A 22,731-nucleotide genomic window follows, 5' to 3' on the forward strand; every position below is an offset into this window, starting at 1 on the left:
CAATAATTATGAACCTGTTTTGAAAGATACATATTGTACAAAAATATAATTTGTGTGACAATCAGTCCTTCCAAAGAATATTTAGGATTGATTTCCTTTAGGATTGACTGGCTTGATCTCCTTGCAGTCCAAGGGACTTTCAAGAGTCTTCTCAAACACCACAGTTCAAAAGCATCAATTCTTCGGTTCTCATTCTTCTTTATGGTCCAATTCTCATATCCATACATGACTACTAGGAAAACCAAAGCTTTGGCTAGATGGACCTGTGTCGGCAAAGTAATGTCTCTGTTTTATAATAGGCTGTCTAGGTTAGTCATAGCTTTTCTTCAAGCAGCAAGAGTCTTTTAATTTCATGGCTGCAGTCATCATCTGCAGTGATTCTGGAGCCCAAGAAGATAAATCTTGTCACTGTTTCCATTGTTTCCTCATTTATTTACCATGAAGTGATGGGACCAGATGCCATGATCTTAGTTTTTTGAATGTTGAGCTTTAAGCCAGCTTTTTCACTCTCATCTTTCACTTTCATCAAGAGGCTCTTTAGTTCCTCTTCACTTTCTGCCACATGGGTGGTATCATCTGCATATCTGAAGCTATTGATATTTCTCCTGGCAATCTCGACTTCAGCTTGTGCTTCATCTAGGTTGGCATTTCACAGGATGTACTGTGCATATAAGTTAGATAAGCAGGCTGACAATATAGAGACTTGAAGTACTCCTTTCCTAGTTTGGAACCAGTCTGTTGTTCCATGTCCAGTTCTAACTGTTGCTTCTTGACCACCATACATATTTCTTAGGAGGCAGGTAAGGTGGTCTAGTATTCCCATCTCTTTACGAATTTTCCATGGTTTGTTGTGATCCACACAGTCAAAGGCTTTAGCGTAGTCAATGAAGCAGAAGTAAGATGTTTTTCTGGAATTCTCTTGCTTTTTCTATGATCCAATGGATGTTGGCAATTTGATCTCTGGTTCCTCTGCCTTTTTAAATTCAGTTTGAACATCTGTGAGTTCTTGGTTCACCTACTGTTGAATCCTAGCCTGGGGAACTTTGAGCATTACTTTGCTAGCATGTGAAATGAGTGCAGTTGTGTGATATTTTGAACATTCTTTGACATTTCCCTTCTTTGGAACTGGAGACAGAAGACATATATCCTATCTAATCAGTAACTGCATTAGTGTAAATGGGCTAAATATTCCAAGTAGAAGTCAGAGCTTCTTTACAAAAGATTTAAAAAGCATGATTCAAAAATATGAGATGGGAAACATATTTTATCTCTAAAGACAAAAACAGGTGAAATTAAAAGGATTATAAAAAGAAATCTCATTAAATAGTAACCAAAAAAAAAAAAAAAACAAAAACAGCAATGTGTAACTAACATTAGATGCAATCATCTTTAAGACAATAACTGTTACTAGAGATCAGTGGGCAATTTACCAAGAATGTGCAACAGTTACAAATATCAGTTCAGTTCAGCCACTCAGTTGTGTCCGACTCTTTGCAACCCCATGAATTGCAGCACACCAGGCCTCCCTGTCCATCACCAACTCCCAGAGTTCACTCAAACTCATGTCCATCGAGTCGGTGATGCCATCCAGCCATCTCATCCTCTGTCGTCCCCTTCTCCTCCTGCCCCCAATCCCTCCCAGCATCAGAGTCTTTTCCAATGAGTCAACTCTTCGCATGAGGTGGCCAAAGTACTGGAGTCTCAGCTTTAGCATCATTCCTTCCAAAGAACACCCAGGACCGATCTCCCTTAGAATGGACTAGGTGGATTTCCTTGCAGTCCAAGGGACTCTCAGGAGTCTTCTCCAACACCACAGTTCAAAAGCATCAGTTCTTTGGTGCTCAGCTTTCTTCACAGTCCAACTCTCACATCCATACATGACTACTGGAAAAACCATAGCCTTGACTAGATGGACCTTTGCTGGCAAAGTAATGTCTCTGCTTTTGAATATGCTATCTAGGTTGGTCATAACTTTCCTTCCAAAGAGTAAGTGTCTTTTAATTTCATGGCTGCAATCACCATCTGCAGTGATTTTGGAGCCCCCAAAATAAAGTCTGACACTGTTTCCCCATCTATTTCCCATGAATTGATGGGACCAGATGCCATGATCTTCGTTTTCTGAATATCGAGCTTTAAGCCAGCTTTTTCACTCTCCTCTTTCACTTTCATCAAGAGGCTTTTTAGTTCCTCTTCACTTTCTGCCATAAGGGTGCTGTCATCTGCATATCTGAGGTTATTGAGATTTCTCCTGGCAATCTTGATTCCACTTGTGCTTCTTCCAGCCCAGCGTTTCTCATGCTACAAATATATATGCACCTAAAAATGAAGCTCCTATATACAAAAGGAAGAACTATCAGAACTGAAGGGAAGAATAGACAACAACAGTTGGAGATTTCAATACTATGGTTTCAATAATGGATAGAGAAACTAAAGAAAAGATGGACCAGAAACCAGAGGGCTTGGACAACACCACAGCCCAACTAGACCCAACAGGCATTGCAGAACACGCCACACCACAGAGCAGATCACACTGTCTCTACAAATGCCCAGGAGGATTCTCACAGACAGGCTAGCAAGGCCACAAAACAAGAATAAAGCCACTGTATATGACCCAGAAGTCCCACTCCGGGTGTGCCCAAAAGAACTGAAAACATATGTTGTCACAAAGACGTGTACTGAGGATTCACAACAGTATTTTTCATCATGGCCAAAAGTGGAACAGTGAAAAGTCTGCCAAATGGTCAATCAGTTCTGTTCAGGCAGTTGCTCAGTCGTGTCTCACTCTTTGCAAAGGCGTGAACTGCAGCATTCCAGGCCTCCCTGCCCACCATCAGCTCCCAGATCTCGCTCAAACTCATGTCCATTGAGTCAGTGATGCCACCCAACCATCCCATCCTCCGTCACCCCCTTCTCCTCCTGCCTTCAATCTTTCCCATCATCAGGGTCTTTTCCAATGAGTCAGGTCTTCACATCAAGTGGCCAAAGTATTGGGGTTTCAGCTTCAACATCAGTGCTTCCAATAATGAATATTAAGGACTGATTTCCTTTAAGGTGGACTGGTTAGATCTCTTTGCAGTCCAAGGGACTCTCAAGAGTCTTCTCCAACACCACAGTTCAAAAGCATCAATTCTTCAGTGCTCAGCTTTCTTTATAGTCCAACTCTCACATCCATACATGACTACTGGAAAAACCATAGCTTTGTCTAGACAGACCTTTCTTGGCAAAGTAATGTCTCTGCTTTTTAATATGCTGTCTAGGTTGGTCATAGCTTTTCTTCCAAGGAGCAAGGGTCTTTTAATTTCATGGCTGCAGTCACTATCTTCAGTGATTTTGGAGCCCAAGAAAATAAAAAGTCTGTCACTGTTTCCATTGTTTCCCCATCTATTTGCCATGAAGTGATGGGACTGGGTGCCATGATCTTAGTTTTCTGAATGCTGAGTTTTAAGCCAACTTTTTCACTCTCATCTTTTACTTTCTTCAAGAGGCTCTTTAGTTCTTCTTTGTTTCTGCCATAAGGGTGGTGTTGTCTGCGTATCTGAGATTATTGTTATTTCTCCCGGCAATCTTGATTCCAGCTTGTGCTTCATCCAGCCCAGCATTTCACATAAAATGGCAACCCACTCCAGTATTCTTGCCTGGAGAATCCTACGGACAGAGAAGCCTGGTGGGCTACAGTCCACGGGGTTGCAAAAAGTCAGACATGACTGAGTGACTTCACTTTCACTTTCACTCTGCATATAAGTTAAATAAGCAAGGTGACAATATAAAGCCTTGATGTAATCCTTTCTCAGTTTGTAGCTACTCCATTGATCCATCTCTGGTTCTAACTGTTGCTTCTTGACTAGCATACAAATTTCTGAAGAGGCAGGTAAGGTGGTCTAGTATTCCCGTCTCTTTAAGAATTTTCCATGGTTTGTTGTGATCCACACAGTCAAAGTCTTTGGCATAGTCAATAAAGCAGATGTTTTTCTGCAATTGTCTTGCTTTTTCTATGATCCAAAGGATGTTGGCAAATTGATCGTTGGTTCCTCTGCCTTTTCTAAATCCAACTTGTACATCTGGAAGTTCTCAGTTGACGTACTGTTGAACCCTCATTTGGAGAATTTTGAGCATTACTTTGCTAGTGTGTGAGATGAGTGCAATTGTGCAGTAGTTTGAACCTTCTTTGGCATTGCCTTTCTTTGGGATCGGAATGAAAACTGACCTTTTCCAGTCCTGTGGCCACTGCTGAGTTTTCCAAATTTGCTGGCATATTGAGTGCAGCACTTTAACAGCTAATAAATGGATAAACGAAATACAGTATATCCAGGCAACAGAATATTATTCAGCCTTAAAAGTGGGCACAGAGCTGACATGCCCCAGAATGAACACAGCTTGAAAGCATATGCCAAGGGGAAGAAGCCAGGCACAAGACGGCCATGTTTATATGAACTCATCTGTATGAAATACCCAAAATAGTCCAATCCATTAAGAGAGAAACTAGATCGCGGTAGCCAGGAGCACCGGGGCAGGGAGATGGAGTGAGGATTGAGTCGTCGCTGAGGTTTAGTTCCTGATACTGGACAGTGGCGATGAACATCTGAACATAATAAAAGCTACTGAACTATACACCTCCAAAGGGTTCACCTGTGGCCTGCCAATTCTATCACGAAAATGAAATGAAGTAACCTGCCACGTGTTTTTTCACACTGCACACACACACACAAAAACCCACAGAAGGGCGAGCTCCAGAGTTAGAAAAGCTTTAGGAGCCCAGCCTCTTTCTAAATGTTCAGGGAAACTAAGTTCACATTTTTTAAAAGGGCAAAAAAAAAAAAAAAGACTATAGGCATCAAGTCCCGTAACAAGTTGCCAGGAGGCAAGAAATAAAGGAAGGAATAGCAGCGTCACTGCCAGCAACGGAAAAGCAGGCTGCATGGAGCGGCGGAGAGCAGTGACTCGGCTCCTGTGGGCTCGGGAGCCAACGCAGGTCCCGGGAAGACTGCAGCTCAGACTCACCAAGACACCGGGCACCCAGGTCGATGGATACACCATGCACACAAGTGGGATGCCAAGTGCGCAAGAGCAGAGGCCGAGACAAAGGCCAGGCGGGCTGCTCTCAGCACCAGCAGCTGGGGAGCTGCCAAGCAGGGGTCAAAGTTCAGCCCGCTGACCAGCGGGAGCCACCCGCGCAGGCCGGGCACTGCGGCCACAGTCACGCCAGGCCACCTCTGCCACCCGTGCTGGCTTCCTACGTTCTGCTCCATTTCATGAGGGAATGTCTTCTCATTCTCTTTTAAGGAAATGTGACATTGTGTTAGATTTTTAATTTTTGCGTTTTTGTTTCTTGCTTTTGACATACAGCTCAATATATCAGGAGATTCTTGCCAGGAAGTAAATCCAAAGTTGTTTTTATGACAGCAAATTATGTGCCAACAAGTGACATTTACATGCTGAATTTTAATGAAGTGTCAGAAATGAAATGCATTTTTAAAAAATTTAATACATGAGAGAACAATGTATCCACTCACGAAACAATGTTGCCAGCGGGAGACAAGAGTAGTAAATAAACGTGAACATCTTCTGTTCTTCCATGTGTGTATTTATGTTACACAATTAAGCCCCATTTTCCATTCTTCAAAAGGAAGGCTCCTGACAGCCCCACCAGCCGCTGCCTTCGCTGGGACTAGGCCTGTGTTTCTGGGCGTGGCTGTGAAGAAGTGGGGCAGGGGAGACGCACCGCCCACTCTGCCCAACGCGGCCGAGCCCACTGGATGGCAGGGAGGTTGCATCCTGAGGTCTTCCATGCGAGAGGCTGAAAACAGGATACCCACAAGCCCCGACAAAGAGGGGGATGACTTTCCCCAGGAACCAGCATCACGCAGACAAGAACTGCAGGTCTGACCTGTAGCAGCTGAGCCTCACCCAGGAACCAGCATCACGCAGTACAAGAACTGCAGGTCTGACCTGCAGAAGCTGAGCCTCACCCAGGAACCAGCGTCACGCAGACAAGAACTGCAGGTCTGACCTGCAGCAGCTGAGCCTCACCCAGGAACCAGCATCACGCAGACAAGAACTGCAGGTCTGACCTGCAGCAGCTGAGCCTCACACCCAAGGGCGATGGGAGTCTGGACAGGAGCCTACCCCTAAGGCCTGGGGTCGCCACCTCCAGAGGGCTGGCCCGGGAGGGGAGAGGCAAGGAGGGCAGAGAGCTACAGTGTTAGCAGGCAGAGCGGGCAGAGCGGGCAGATGGGTCCAGAGAGAAACACAAGATCGTTTCCAGAAAGTGCTAGGATATGCAGTTTAGGAGACCACAAGTATCCCCACGGTGTTGCTTTCAACCAAGCCTATAAAATTTTATTTCACATCTAACCGCCTGCCTCACCGGGGAAGTCCCCCAGTGCCTTGGCAACCCAAGGAAATGGAATTTGCCACCAGGCACAGCAGCTGGGCCCATCTAGGCGCTCCGGCACGCCCTCTGGTGGCCCCGCGGCAGAAGTCAAAACGCTGTCCCCGCCAGGAGCCCAAGCCCAGCAGCACTGCTCCAGCTTCCGTGGGAGGCGTCCACGGGGCTCCCAAGACACTGAGTGCAGCCTGCTCGGGACTGGCTGGTGGGAGCTAACTTAAAAACAGGGTGCTCTCTGCTTTACTTAAAATGCATAACCAACAAGGACATACTCTAAAGCCCAGGGAACTCTGCTCAGTGATAAGTGTCAGTCTGGATGGAAGGAGGGTTTCACGGAGAACGGATCATGCATGCGTCTGGTTGAGTCCCTTCGCTGTTTACCTGAAATTGTTACAACACTGGTAATTGGCTACACCTCAAAACAAAATTGTTGTTGTTCCGTTGCTCAGTCGTGTCTGACTCTCTGTGACCCCATGGACTGCAGCACGCCAGGCTTCCCTGTCCATTATCTCCCAGAGTTTGCTCAGACTCATGTCCATTGAGCCGGCGATGCCATCCAACCATCTCATCCTCTGTCATCCCCTTCTTCTCCCGCCTTCAATCTTTCCCAGGTCTTTCCCAATGAGTCGGCACTTTGCATCAGGTGGCCAAAGTATTGGAGCTTCAGCTTCAACATTAGTCCTTCCAAAGACTGTTCAAGACTGATTTCCTTTAGGACTGACTGGTTTGATCACCCTTCAGTCCAAGGGACTCTCAAGACTCTTCTCCAACACCACAGTTCAAAAGCATCAATTCTTCAGTGCTCAGCTTTCTTTATAGTCCAACTCTCACAACCATACATGACCACTGGAAAAACCATAGCCTTGACTAGACGGGCCTTTGTTGGCAAAGTAATATCTCTGCTTTTGAATGCGCTATCTAGGTTGGTCATAACTTTCCTTCCAAGGCGCAAGCGTCTTTTAATTTCATGGCTGCAGTCACCATCTGCAGTAATTTTGGAGCCCAAGAAAATAGAAAGTTTAAAAAAACAGGTGTGTTCTGGGGGAGGGGGAGGAGTTGCACAGAAGGAATGGGTGTCCAAGGAGGGCTGAGCTGGCTCCGGGAAGGACGTGGGTTCTGTTCCAGGCCCCGAGGGCGCATCCTGCCTGTCCCGTCGCTGGTGGTCACAGGAAGCCTCGAGACAGGCTCCCCTGAGGCACGGCCATCTTCATCCGTCAGTGAGTCGACCTGCACCACCATCATCCCCACCACTGATGTAAGGAAAGAACTAGAGCATACCTGTGTCCTGTGAGAAATGGCTGCTCTTCCGGCATCAGAGTCGATGCACAGAGCTAACCAACTTAGCAGAAACTTTGCAACAGAGAAAAAATAGGTGGGTATGAACTGGTTGATTCATGCATGCTAAGTCACTTCAGCTGTGTCCAACTCTTTGTGACCCCATGGACTGTAGCCCACCAGGCTCCTCTGTCCATGAAATTTTCCAGGCAAGAATACCAGAGTGGGTTGCCATACCCTCCTCCAGGGGGGTCTTCCTGAACCAGGGATCGAACCCACGTCTCCTACATTGGCAGGTGGGGATCCCCTGGAGAAAGGATAGGCTACCCACTCCAGTATTCTTGGGCTTCCCGGGTGATGTAAAGAATCTGCCTGCAATGCGGAGACCTGGGTTCCATCCCTAGGTTGGGAAGATCCCCTGGAGAAAGGAACAGACCCACTCCAGTATTCTTGCCTGGAGAATTCCATGGACAGAGGAGCCTGGTGGGTTAGTCCATAGGGTCACAGTCAGACACAGCTGGGCGACTGTCACTCACTCACTCTTTACCACTACCACCACCTGGGAGGCCTGTGAACTGCATAACAGCTCCATAAATTGGGGACAGAGCATCAAACGGATAATAGTCAATATTTGGAAATACATTTATAACAGGTTTAAAACACTTTACTTGATTTCATCGTTTGACCTTCACAATGGCCCTGTTTGGTGTCCACATTCATCCAATGAAGAAACTGCACCTCTAAGAGCTTTAGTAAGTCCCCCACCGACCCCACCCTCACTGGCCACAGCTGCTGCTTGGAGACAGTCAATTACAAAACTAAGAGTGCTCTTACTGTAAGATCTGGTATTTACCCAAAGGTGTTGAAAACTCCTGTCCGCACAAAACCCTGCACACGTACATTTATAGCAGCTCAATTCACCATTGCCAGTGGTTGGGAGCAATCAAGATGTCTTTCAGTGGGTCAACTGGAAAACTGGTCTATTCAGACAACTAACTGTCATTCAGCACTAAAAATAAGTGAGCTATCAAGCCATCAAAAGTCAGGGAAGGAACGTCAAAGCACACGCCTAGGTGAAAGAAGCCAGTCTGAAAAGGGTACACATTGCTAGATCCTGGCTATGTGGTGTTCTGGAAACAGCAGTGGGAAGGCGAGTGGCTGCCAGGACGCGGGGAGCCGGGGGATGACCAGGCGCACACGGGGCCCTTAGGGCAGCGAGCTTTCCCCACCCAGACCCGGAACGGCGCTGCGTGACATCACGTGCCTGTCAAACCCACAGAGCGTGCAGGACAAAGCTAACCCTAGCGTGAGCCACGGGCATCCTCTGATCACAGCGCGGTGACACGGGCGCTCAGTGCCAATCCAGGTGCCTCCCCGAGCCAGGGACCTTGTAGGGGCAGGTATGCACGCTCTACTCGTTCCACTCGACCTTTCTGTAAATCTAGAACTGCTCTCAACAAGGACAGCTACGCATTTAAAACCGGACCTCCCTGTCTGTTTTGCCTCCTCCAGGAAGCACCCTCCGTGTGTCTCAAATTCCCTCTGGAAGGAGCCCAGAGTCTGAGCCCATGATCAGACTGCGATGGGAAGGGTGCTGGACGCGGGTGTGGACACACCCTGACCCAGCGGAGACACGGAGCCCTGCAGCCTGCTCTGCAGGGAAGGGCACCCGTCCTCTCCTGAGGAACCTTGACCCCCAGCTGGAGGTCCTGTGGCCCGCAGACCTTCCCAGGACACAGCATCTCGCCAGCATCTGGATGGTTGCGCCGGGCCCAGACAGTGAGGCCTGGCTGTGAGAGCAGAGCACGCAGAGAACTGTTCAGGCCACTCAGCAGCAGCAGGAACGCCTGTGGGCGTGGAGCCAGGGCGCGAGACAAGGGGGCGGATGGAACCAGGCCAGGTGGGCCTGCTGACCCAGGCCCAGAGCGTGGCTCTGCACCGCTGGCCCACACAGACAGGGGCACGGGCCTCCGTGAAGCGAGGTGGGCACGCCGCAGCCTCTCGGCCCATGACAGGTCACAGTAGACCTGCCAACACTCCGGAGGGCCCCGGGGTCACGAGGAGCAAGTCCGTGAGCCCGGCCTCCTCTGAGAGCTCAGGAGAGGCCCTGCACATCAGGAATGCACTGGGCACGGTGTGCCTCCATCCAGGACCGCTGGGGGCACTGCTTGGGGGAGGCATGGCCCAGGGTGGGGGGGGCACTCAGCACTGAGGGGAAGGCCTGTGGCCGCCACGGGGCGCTGACCACGAGGGGGGGACTGCGGAGACCCGGGGCTTCAGAGCCGCTGAGGCGTTCCCAGAGTGGACTGGACGGCCTTCTGCTGGCGCCCAGGGCCTGCCCGGCAGGAGAGCCCTGTGTCCCCCGAGGCAGCGGAACCGTCACGGCCCCTCCTGCACTTTCCAGATGGAGGAATTCCACCTCACAGATCAGAGCCCGGGAATGGGGGTCAGGGGCGGGGGCCCTGGAATGGCGGGGCAGTGGGGGTGAACAGGGCCCTGGAGGAAAGGCCCTGCCACACAAGCAATGCTCATCCTTCCGTCTGCCTCCAGGAGGCCTCTGACCAGGAAAGGACATCAGCAGACTCTCCAGTGACCACTGGGCCGGCCCTCAGCTGATACTAGCACCAGAAGACCCTGAACTTCACAGCGTCTATCAGACACCCTGGGGCTTACAGGCCAGTGATCAAAGCCATCCTGGACCTGCTCCCTGGTCTGGAATGCATGCACTCGGTAGCTGCTAGGACACCCCCTATTCCCTGACCTGTGGGGTGAGGGTCATCGAGGTGGAAGGGCACCCAAACTGCCCCACTCAACCCCACCTGCCACGACTTCCACTGACAAGCTCGCAGGCCAAAGGCAGCAGCCAATCCACAGGGGGCTGGCAGGGGCTGGGGCTGCCACCACAGAGGGCTGATGGCCCCTCAACACACACGCCATCTGCAGACAGCGGGCCCTGGGGGTCAGCGGCTGCAGTTCCAGGATGGGACCCGCCTCGGGCCCGGCTGCTGCCACCGAGAGGGGTGGTGAGCAGAGGCAACCCGCTCTCCCCTCGCCAGGCCAGCGACTGCCTCCTGCCAGCACCCCAGCCCCCAGCATCCCCTGGGGCTCAGGGGTCTCATCACCTTTCCTCCCTCGAGACTCAGGCAGGGGACGTGAGGACATGGAGGACACAGGGCTGGAGGCCGCCCTGGGCCCATGTGCACAGGTCTACACGGGCACACGTGCACAGCCCACAGCCCTGGGCCCAGAGGGTCGGCAGCAGACAGGATGCTGTGGAACCTGGGTGGCCGCGGCAGCTGAACCTACAGTGCAGGCCCTTGGGGTCTGGGCGTGAATGCACGACACCTTTTGGAGAAGACTCCCCTCTCCTGCAGGATCTGCTCTTGCCCGATCCTGGGCCTCAGCCAGGGCCACATGCGCCTGACCGCAGGCCCCGAGGAGCCGGGCGGCGGGGCTGGGACATTGCGACCAGGGTCTCAGCAGTGCGGTCATCTCCTGGGTGCATGGCCAGCCCTCCACTGCCACTGACCCACAGCATTGGCCACAGCTACTGGGAGGGACCCAGGCCGCCTCTCCCTGCCTGCCACTGGCTGGCTGACCCGCTCTTTTTCTAACGCCTCAGCACCCGGCAGGTGGGGTGCCAGGCCTGCCCACCTGTGCGGGAGAGCTTCTGCAGGGTGGCCGTCAGGTGCTGCAGAACCCCCGGTGACACTTCGTAGCGGTGCACGTCCGTGGCCGGAAACTCCTGACACCGTCCGAACACTCCGTCTGTGAGAAGGGAGGCAGAGAAGAGAGACCGTCAGGGGGAGACAGACAGACGGGCGGACAGCCCTGGCCAAGCCCAAGGCACAGCTCCGAGCAGCTGCCAGGATCAGAAGCCCTTGGAAAGGAATGAGTGTGTGGTGTGTTAGCCGCTGAGTCGTGTCTGACTGTTTGTGACCCCATGGGGTGTTGCCTGCCAGGCTCCTCTGTCCATGGGACTTTCCAGGCAAGAATACTGCAGCAGGTTGCCATTCCTTCTCCAGGGGATCTTCCCGACCCAAGGATCAAACCCGGGTCTCCTGCATTGCAGGCGGATTCTTTACCATCTGAGCCACGAGGGAAGCCTAATGGAAAGGAATGGTTTTAAACAAAAAGCAGCTCATAGTGAAAACCACAAACACAAAGGTGAGTCCAGTGCAGCGTGGCTTCCAGGCTGCCCCACCCCTCGCCTTTCTGTCCTTTTCAGCCTGAGACCAACACACTTGTGATGTGAAGCTTTGCTTCTGACCGTCCAATGACCACAAAGTGGACAGCACTCAGGGCTGGTTTCCAGGGGAGAGACAGGACCGCCAGGGGCAGGCGTGCTGGTTTGCAGGAGGTGCCGGTGGTGGGGCCACCAGGCCAGGGGGGCTGCTTCCGGGGTCCTCCTGAGAATGCGGAGGGGAAGGGGGGCTCTGGGAAGAGATATTAGTGGGGCCCCATTTATCCCGCTCTGTCCCATTTGTCTGAAATGACAGACTCTGCTCCTCAACCTCTTTTCAAACTGCACCTTCTAATTAATTTAGGCCCTAATTTGCCCTTATTTGGGAATTGTTCACTTTGAGACAAGCTTCCTGTGAGGGTTCAAACATTCAAATCACTGCCTTGGGTACAAAAGGCTAATTCAGGGCCCAGGGCCTCACACAGGGTGCGTCTGTGCCGGCTGCAGGCGAAGGCGCCTCCGTTGTTCACAGTCTCGCTGCGCGGATGCAGCAGAGCAGAGCCTTTTGCACGCAGCCCGTTTAATTATCAGGAACGTGTTGCCGGCCAGGCTGGCGGCTAACTGCTGGTCGGGCGCTCCCTGTGCTCACACCGAGATGCCTTGCAGGAGCGGCAGAAAGTCATCTGAAGTATCGCAAGCGTCTCCTGGATTTCTGGGGCCTCTGCGGAGCCCGGAGGACCCAGGCAGCAACCGGCCCAGCTGCCCGACCGGCCGTGGAGCTCAACCTTCTGCCTCCCTCTCGGGCCGGGCCACTGCCCCCTCCTCTGAGTGCTGCTAAAATCAACCCGCCTGCCACCGGCGCTGGAGCCCTGCTGTCCCTGAGGGAGGGTCTCGCCCCCGCCGTCGCCGGCAGGGTGGACAGTCTGCGCGGCTGGGACTCAGACAGTGCGTGTCTGTGTCCTCTGCTCCTGTTTCCCGCAAAGAACTCCAGTCAGTGCCTGTGGGTGGCGTCGGGGAGGAGAAACGCGAGAGCACGTTCTTCAGAGCACACAGAACTTCAGCTTCACACTCTGAACCCAAATACCCTGAAAGCAGGGACCCGAAGCAGCACTGGGATGCATCGGCCCCAAACCTCACAGACGAGAAAGCCAAGTGTCGGCCTGCAGCGCAGGCAGGGGTCAGCAGGTCAGCGCCAGCAGCTGAGCCCCCGGGCCCCAGGCCTCCAGGACCCACCTGAGACCCACAGGAAACACCCCACCACTCAGGCTGGCACGGAAGGAAACGTGCAGAGACATTTCCTATGTCTTTTGGAACACCCCTTGTAAGTCACTTCCGGTCTGCAGTATAATGGAATCATTCTTTAAATTTGGTTTGTGGTGGACAGAGTTGTAAATATATTCTAAGAAAAACATCAACTAGATTTTCTTGAAACCTTTCTTTTCAGTTTATATTTAGATATATGTATATAACAGAATACATAATGCTGTCTGTGCCTTTAGAATTAGTTTTCTCTAAAAACGGAATTGCTTGAAAGCTAACTGTGGATTCTCTTTGCCCCTGGACTGTAGCCATGCTGATGAGGCAGAGACACCGTCCCCCAGCAGATCATTTTAATGAATAAACTCTATTTTTCAGAGCAGTGCTGGGCTCACAGCAGAATCAGGAGGCGGGCACGGGGCTTTCCCATCAGCCTCCTGCCCCCACGCGGGCACAGCCTCCCCACTATCAGCCTTCCGGCCAAACGGGACCTTTGCTACGACCGATGACCGCCCATGACCCAGCACTGTGGGCAGAGCCACCGGGCACGTGAGGGCTTGGTCTCGGCACGGCCCAGGCCTCGGGCTTGAACGCAGGCGGAGTGGCGTGTGGCCACACAGCTCCACGTGGGGCCGCCCTGCTGCCCTGCACGTCCGCTGTGCCCCACTACCCACCCCCGCGCCTCCCTTGCCCGGCAGCCGGTGACGTTCCACCGTCTCCGTAACTCTGCCTCTTCCAGAGCGTCATATGGTTGGAATCACACAGTGCTGGGTCTTTTCAGGTTGGCGTCTCTCACTCAGTAATATTCACGTGCGTTCCCTCCACGTCTTTTCAAGGGCTGACAGCTCGTTTCTCATTCACACTGAATGATATTCCATCATCTGGGTGGGCCGCCGCTTCTCCCCCACTCACCCACCCAAGGACCCCGTGGTTGTCTCCAGGTTCGGATGGTTATGGGTGAAGCTGCCCGAAGTGTCCATCTGCAGGTTTTTGCGTGGACGTGCCGTCAGTCCCTCTGGGTAAACGCCAAGGAGCACAGTTGCTGACCACGTGGTGTGAGTGCGTCTGCTTCTGTGATCAGCCACCTATCCTTCGCCCAAAGGGGCTGTGCCATTTTGCACCTCCGCCAGCAAGCACCCGCGTTCCCGGGCTCCGCACCCTCGCCGTGCCCACCGTTCTCAGCGTCCGGCTTCGGGCTGTTCCGCCAGGTACGCACTGCTGCGGCGCTGTTGTCTTATCCAGCGTGTTTTTCATGATGGAATCCATCTTTCCCACCTTGCTGAAAGGCGTGTGTGTATGTGTGTGTACTGCATGTCTACATGTGTGTTTATGTGTGTGTACATGTGTGTGTAGGTGTATGTATCTGAATGTGTGTGTGTACACGTGTTGTGTGTCTACATGTATGTATGTGTATATACATGTCTACTGTGTATGTGTGTTTTACGAGCATGTGTATAATGTGTCATCAATATAAATACCAATTATATCAATAATCTCAGATATGCAGATGACACCACCCTTATGGCAGAAAATGAAGAAGAACTAAAGAGCCTCTTGATGAAAGTGAAAGAGGAGAGTGAAAAAGCTGACTTAAAACTCAACATTCAAAAAACTAAGATTATGGCATCCGGCCTCATCACTTCATGGCAAATAGCTGAGGAAACAATGGAAACAGTGACAAACTTTATTTTCTTGGGCTCCAAAATCACTGCAGATGGTGACCACTTACTCCTTGGAAGGAAAGTTATGACCAACCTAGACAGCGTATTAAAAAGCAGAGACATTACTTTGACAACAAAGGTTGTCAAGGCTACGGTTTTTCCAGTGGTCATGTATGGATGTGAGAGTTGGACTGTGAAGAAGGCTGAGTGCGGGAGAACTGATGCTTCTGAACTGTGGTGTTGGAGAAGACTTGAGAGTCCCTTGGACTGCAAGGAGATCCAACCAGTCCATCCTAAAGGAGATCAGCCCTGGGTGTTCATTGGAAGGACTGATGTTGAAGCTGAAACTCCAGTATTTTGGCCACCTAATGCAAAGAGCTGACTCATTGGAAAAGACCCTGATGCAGGAAAAGACTGAAGGCAGGAGGAGAAGGGGATGACAGAGGATGAGATGGTTGGTTGGCATCACCGACTCAATGGACATGAATTTGAGTAAACTCCGGGGGTTGGTGATGGACAGGGAGGCCTGGCGTGCTGTGGTTCATGGGGCCACAGAGTTGGAGACACCTGAATGAATGAACTGAACTGGTAGTGTGTGTCTTTTTGAACAGCTCACGGGGCTCTCACGGCAAGCATTCTGGAGGGGCTTGCCATTCCCTCCTCCTGCAGATCACATTTTGTCAGAACTCTTCACTGTGGCCTGTTCACCTTGGGTGGCCCTGCATGGCCTGACAAGTCTGTTTATTGTCACCCGGTTTATTTAACTTATACGTAGAGCACATCATGCAAAATGCTGGGCTGGATGAGTTATAGGGTGGAATCAAGATTGCCAGGAGAAATGTCAACAACCTCAGATACACAGATGATAACACTTTAAAGGCAGAAAGTGAAGAGGAACCAAGGAGCCTCTTGATAAGTGTCAAAGAGGACAGTGAGAAAGCCAGCTTAAAAGTCAATATTAAAAAACTAAGATCACGGCATCCGGTCCCATCACTTCATGGCAAATAGATGGGGAAACAGTGGAAACAGTGACAGATTTCCTCTTCTTGGCTCTGAAATCACTACGAATGGTGACTGCAGCCATGAAATTAGAGATGATAGCTTCTTGGAAGGAAAGCTATGACAAACCTAGACAGCGTATTAAAAAGCAAAGGCGTCACTTTTCTGATAAAGGTCCATCTAGTCAGGGCTATGCTTTCTCCAGTGGTCATGCATGGATGTGAGAGTTGGACCAAAAAGAAGGCAGAGAGTGAAGAGTTGATGCTTTTGAACTGCGGTGTTGGATAAAACTCTTGAGAATCCCTTGGACTGCAAGGAGGTCAAACCAGTCAATCCTAAAGGAAATCAATGCTGAATATTCACTGGAAGTACTGCTGATGTAGCTGAAGCTCCAATAATTTGGCCACCTGACGTGAAGAGCTGACTCACTGGAAAAGACCCTGGTGCTGGGAAAGACTGAGGGTAGAAGGAGAAGGGGCAGCAGAGGACGAGACGGATGGCCTCACAGAGTCAATGGACACCACTGGGACAAACTCTGGGAGACGCTGAGGGACAGAGAAGCCTGGCGTGCTGCAGCCCAGGGGTCACAGAGTCAGACTTGACTTGGTGACTGAACAGTAACATAATGTGTGCACACATGTGTCCACGTGAGTGTGTGTGTATACACACACACATAGCCTCCTACATTTTTTAATCTGCCAAACTCAGCAACAGAACAAGGAAGCTGCTTCTCCAACCTCCACACTCATCCCAGAAACCTGACACCCCGCGCCACCCATTCCTCAGCAGAGAGCTTCTCATCCACCTCCGTGGGCGGGCGGGCTGCACTCTGCTCAGCACGCCGTGCACGTCCGGCCTGTGTCCACGGCGAGTCTTTGAGGGCCCTCCTGCTCTCACAGTGGACTCATCTCCATTCACGCCGCCCTGTGCTGCCCTGACCCCGGGACACAGCCCTGCCATAACGCCCCGCTGGACAAGCAGGCAGAAGAGCCGCGGGACAGGCGCTCGGGGCAAATGGACGACACAGGCTCTGCTCTCGGGGCCTCTGGACTCGGGGGCACCACCCCCACGAGCAGCATCTACCTCTAACTGTGATGTGAGCAATGGGGGACGAGCCTCGAGGACAGCAGAGGGGCATCAGCTCCTCCACCCACCGGAGGCGGAGGACCCAGGGGGCGGCCGCACGGGGCTGCCAGGGCCATGCAGGCTGGGCAGCGGGATGGATGGTCACTGGGGCCAAGAGGGCAGAGGTCCAATGCCAGAGTGAGCGGCGGGTCCAGCGGACGCAAGGGCTAGGGTGGAGTCTGGGCAGGGAGTCGGCCATCCTCCAGGAGCGCAGGAAGTGCTGAACTGGGGCCACTCCGTGCCAGGAGCCACGGGGCCGAAGGGAGCTGCCATGGGGGGTGGGGTCTCAGCAAGGGTGGGGCAGTGCAGACGGAAGAACTGGACAGACCCACCGCCTCTTCAGAGGTGAGCGCGCATCTACAGGGCGGGGGGCGTGTGGCTGAGAGGCTCTGGGGTGCAGGGCGTGTTCTAGGAGGAGGCATCGAAGAGCGCGGGCATTGCCCACAGGCCTCCAGGGGAGCACAGTCTGGAAGACCCCCAGACCTCCCTGCAGAGTGACGACAGCAGCCACAGGTGTGGGCAAGGACTGAAGACCCCAAAGCTTGATGAGCTCAGCGGAATTCTGAGGCCATGGCCACAGCCCCCTTTATCTGCAGAGCAGAGACTGGGACCGAGAGCGGGTGGATCCAAGGACAGGACCGGGAGGGATGCCAAGGCCCCCAGGACAAGCCCGCTGCCAGCGGTTCTGAGGGGCCGGGGCTCATGTGGAGTCTGTCTAGCACGTGTCTAGAATGGGAGGCTGATCTCTTTCCCTGGAAAGGGAAAGCATCGATAATTTTTGCTGGATTTTTGACTGGAGCTGTGGCTCCCCTCCCCGGGTGGCATGGCTGTGTCCTGAGCCCCACTAAAGGGCGAGGAGACACCGGCAGGAGCCAGGCTCCCAGCCCGGCATTTTCCCAGCCTGCTGTGCAGCCTAGGTGCACGGCCTCCCTTCTCTGAGCCAGTTCCTGAAACACAACTGCCAAATCAGACCTTTCCTAAGGTCTCTTCAGCTGGAGGGCTCTGGGCTCGAGTGGAAACCCCTGGGCACGAGTGAGCCTCCAGCTGTTCTAAGAGCAGGACCTGTCCTGCTTCACCCCTTCTGAGCAGCAGCTCGCCCTGCCAGCACCCCCTCATCCTGCACCAAGCCTTTTGCCCCACAAAGAGCAGAAGGCGGCACAGTGGGGCCTGTCGGGGCCGCCCTCCAGCCGCTGGCAGGCCGCCCGCTCCCCTCCACTCCTTGGCGAGGATGCCACGTCCCAGCTCAGACGCACCAGGTTCCCACAGCTCCGTGCTGCTCCCATCAGTGCTGTCGTCAGTGGGAAGCAGAGCATGACCAAACACTGTCACAGTAAACTCCCATCTGAAAGGCGACCAGAGCTCCAGTTCCGGCAGGCAGGCCTGGGAGGAAGCGGAGTCAGAAGCCAGACTCTGGACCTGCACCAGCCGTGCACAGAAGGAAACGCAGTGATGGAGACGGAGCTCACCTCATATCTGAGCAGCCGAGCATCACAGTGAAAACGCTAAAGCACAGTTTCTAGCGGCCAAGTTGCCTTTGCCTTTCCTACGTGAAATCCGATGGAACGACCAGGATGAATGCTCCCGTGGACCAGTGGAAACGCGTGGTGGCCATTCAGCCTTGCAGTGCCGGCCAGGGCCTGGCCTGGAGGAGCCCAGAGCCTGTGCGACTCCACCTCTCCGGCCCTCGGGGGTCTGGGGATTGGATTGTGTTTGTTTCTGAAAATAATGGAAGAGAACTAAATGATCTGAACCTCTCCCAGTTCTAAAATTTCAGGATCTTGTACGAATGACCAGCAGACAAAAGGCAAGATTCAAGGGCAGAGGAGAATGGAGCGGACACGGGCCTGCGGGCAGGGAGGCAGCTTCCTGTCGCTGCGGCCGGCAGGTCTCATCCACCTGAAAGGCGTTTACTGAAAGAAAGTGGGAACTAAACCACTGACCGCACCCGATCGTCAAGCCTCGCTGCCAGCTCTCGGGGTCCCAACGGGGCTGGCTCTGCCCCCGGGCCAGCCCGCCCTGCTCCTGCCTCTGCCTGGCCTGGCTGACACGCTGGCCAGGCTGCGGGATTTCAGTGGTGCTTCACCTGCTTCCTTGGAGAGGGAACTGGCACCCACTCCAGTGCTCTTGCTGGGAAAATTCCATGGACGGAGGAGCCTGGTGGGCCAGAGTCCACAGGGTCGCAGAGTGGGACACAACTGAGCGACTTCACTTTCTTTCTTTCTTTCCCTGCTTCCTTAGAGACCTCCCCTGCAGGTCCCAGGAAGCCAGGCTCCTCCTGGCAGGGGCACCTGCCCAAGGCTGGCACAAGAGCATGCAGTAAGCTTCCTTTCGGAGCTCAGACCCCGCCCAAGTCTCTGGGGCTGCCGAGGCTGTCTGCCATGGTCCACAGAGAAGCAGCGGGGAAGGAAGGCGGTTTATCGCCACAGCTGATCTTCCCATCAGCAGCCCTCCGCTCCTACCCGTTGCCAGGTAACCGGGCCGCTCCTCTTATCAGCCTGAACCGGTTCCGTTGACTATTCCGATGAGAATAGAAAGGCCTGGCGCTGTGGGCCATCAGCAGTGCTGAAGGAGATACATGTCATGTGGAATCCCGGGAGCAGCAGCTGTCAGCCTCATCTTATCTGGAAGCTGACAGTCACTCAGAAACAGCAGTCCATCACCTGCCCTGCATCCACTCTGGTTCCACCTCCCAGGGAGAGGGGAGGGGCGGGGAGAGGAGGGGGAGGGGGGGGGGGAGGGGACGTGTCCACACCAGCCTTAGTGTCAGGCCCCAGCCCTCTTCCCTTCTCTCCTCCTCCTTCTCCGCCTCCAGGCCCCTCCTGGCCCCTCCACTCTCACAGGGTGAGCGCAGCTCCTCAGAATGGAGGGTCCCACCCATTGAGTCACCCACAGCTGTGCCTTCGAGCCCAGGCGGACCAGCTGAGCACTGAGCAATGGCCGATGACTGTTCTGACGCCCTCTGCTCTGGACCCCCAGCGCTCCACGTGCTCAGCCGTGTGGGAGGCCCCACCCCTACTCACTCGTGTCCATCCAGCAGTCCAGGGCCTCTCCACCCCCAGTCTGGGCCCCTGGATCTCTCTCCCAGGACCCCCTCTCCTGCCGCCCCCGGTGCCCAGTGAGTCCTACACTCCAGAACCATCCTTACCTGTCTGTCCCCCTGCAGTAGGGAAGGTGCATCTCGCTCACCAGAATGCTTGGCCTGTGGAAGTTTCTTAAGAATAACGCACCAAAGTCTAACGCATGGCCTTAAGGAGATATTTGTACCTACGTGGGCACAGCAGCCAGGAGGCCACTCAAGGGTCCACTGATGGCTGAACATGTAAACAAAATGTCCACCCACGATCCAGCCTGAGAAAGGAAGGACACCCCGACCCTTGCTACAACAGGGAAGAACCCTGAGGTCGTCTGGCTGACTGGCATGAGCCGCACGCGGAGCAAGGAGCACCGTGGGGCCCCTCTCCCGCGAGCAGCTCGCTGCGCTCAGGCGCTAAGTCGAGTCTGGCTCTCTGTGACCCCACAGCCTGCAGCACACAGGCTCCTCCGCCCTCCACTGCTTCCCAGAGTTCGTGCAGATTCTTTACCACTGTGCTGTTGGAGAAGCATCTGCAATGACCAGACTCACACAAGCGGAATGTAGATGTGGGTCCCAGCGGCTGGGGTGGCAGTCTTGTGTGACAAAGAGAAAGGCTCTGTTTGGGAAGGTGAAGTGTCCTGGAGACAACAGTGCGAACGTGCTGAGAGCCACAGAACCGTGCACCCAGGTTAAAATAAATCTAAGTTTCAAGTGCGTGTGTTATTTATGTGCATGGATTTTTGCTATGTTAATGATATTTTACTGTGCATCTCATTTTTGTCACTAGACATTCTGCTTTTCTAATCTTCTGGCCGCGCTGCATGGCACGTGGGCTCTTAGTTCCCCAACCAGAGAACTGAACACATGCCCCCCTGCACTGGAACCACTGGAGATGCAGTCTTACTAAGAGGGAATCCTGGTAAACTTTATGCCATGTGTATTTCACAATGAGTCTTAAAAGAGTGATAAATACTTGACCGAAGAATGAGGGACGAGGGACACAGAAGCTCTCCAGGTGGAGACGGGTGATACGCACAGGCCTGCAGACTCACCAAGCTGTGAATTCCAGACAGCAAGACGTGACGGCTGGAGAGCTGCCTGCAGGTAAGGAAGCAGCCTCGCTGACCCAAGGCCAAGGCGCCAGAACCCACGGCCCAGAGCTGTCCACGTGTGGGTTGGAACCTGTCAACTAAACCCAAGACCTCATAGAGACCAGAAAACAGCACAGCAGCCCAGGACGCAGCTCAGAGCTGCTGTGGTTTCAGTTTGGACGAAAGCAGCTTCTGGGGGGCGGGGGTTGGGGGCCAGGGGTGTGTGCTTTAAATCGTAGATTTTGAAGCACAACTCTTTCCTGTTGGCAAAGAGACGTCCAGTGAGGCTGACCACCGGTCTGGCCCCTGCCAGCCCCTGGACGGGCCTGATGGAGAGCCAGCCAGACGCAGGGGCCTCATCCCGACAAAGTCAGTGTCCTCACACGGCCGTCATGGTTTCCATCAGAAGGACCAGTTTCAGCAGCTCTCTACGATGTTTTCTCAAAGAGTAAAAAGTAATAATCCCTGTAAACCAACATGCACGGTCCTTAGTGACTGCACTGCCGCCACAGCCACTGGAAACCGGGCTCACAGAGGAGCTGACAGACACTAATAGGCAGGGATGCACACGCGGCATGGCAAATGGAAGGATAATGAAAGTAATTTATCTGAAAATTAAAATATGATTAAGAATGGCAGTCCCTGCAAGAGCCCAGGTGCCTGAGGGGAGGGGTGTGCAGCCAGCCTCATTAGCTCAGGCCTGCAGGAAGCCACTGTCCTCTCTGACAGCTTTAATACCAAGGCCCCGCGCTCACAGACGGGTGTCCTCTCGGAGCCGACAGCTGGGGCGCATGCGGAAGCAGGGCCTCACTAACAGAGTCCCCCAGACAGGGGCCTGGGCCCCAGCGCCCACTGTACCCGGCACACCCTGGGCTCCGCTGACCAAGCCTTCACCAAGTCTGGGCTTAATTTCCAGCCTCTGAGACCACGGGGGACACACAGCAGGTTCTTGAGACGCTGCAACACGGCGCTGTGGGATCTGAGCACAGGCTCTGCAGCCAGCCGGAGCCTGCCAGGGGAGTCGACCAGCCGACCTTCCAGGTGTGGCCCACTGTGGGTGTGGACGTGAGGACCTGTGTCCTCAGCGGCCCCACAGATGAGCCACGCGGGCCTTGGGAAGGTGGCGCCCAGGCCTGCCCTGCCCACGGCCAGTCACCCGGGGCTTTGGGCGGGCTCGCGCCTCTGGGGTGTCTTGACGGCCGTGCACGGTGTGCCGGGGCGGAGGTGCAGGGCGCTCCTGGCTGGCCTGCGACCATCCCCATGCGGTCAGCCTGACTTCTCTCCGAATGCCGGCCCCGCTCCCTGCTCCCCTCTCCGCGTCTGGTCTCTCTCCTCACTCTCTGCTGTCGTCGCCCTTCCTGTGCACCGTCTGATCCTGATGTTTCCTCTGATGCAACCAAGACCCAGCCCCAGAGTGCAGGGCTGAGGACGCCTCCCCCCGCTGTCACCAAACATCAGAGCACCGTGCAGCCGGGCAGCGGAGCCAGACAGCCAGAGGAGGGCTGGCACAGAGAGCACACGCACACACACACACACACACACACACACACACAGACTCACACACACACACTCACATACACAAACATATACACTCACACACAGACACCCACACACTCAGACATACATACACACATGCACACACACACTCACACATACGCACACGTATACAGACATATACACTC

General features: G+C 53.6%; 1 protein-coding gene across 1 annotated transcript in view; it reads right to left on the bottom strand.

The window, feature by feature from the left end:
- PTPRN2 (protein tyrosine phosphatase receptor type N2) overlaps window positions 1–22,731 on the bottom strand; it is a 555,617-nt gene that overhangs the window by 462,872 nt on the left and 70,014 nt on the right. Inside the window, exon 3 of the mRNA XM_040259938.1 lies at window positions 11,315–11,428. Within this exon, the coding sequence (XP_040115872.1) occupies window positions 11,315–11,428 (114 nt within the window). The remainder of the gene's footprint in view (window positions 1–11,314; window positions 11,429–22,731) is intronic.

Source organism: Oryx dammah, unplaced genomic scaffold (genome assembly GCF_014754425.2).
Source record: "Oryx dammah isolate SB20612 unplaced genomic scaffold, SCBI_Odam_1.1 HiC_scaffold_18, whole genome shotgun sequence".
Taxonomy (NCBI): Eukaryota; Metazoa; Chordata; class Mammalia; order Artiodactyla; family Bovidae; genus Oryx; species Oryx dammah.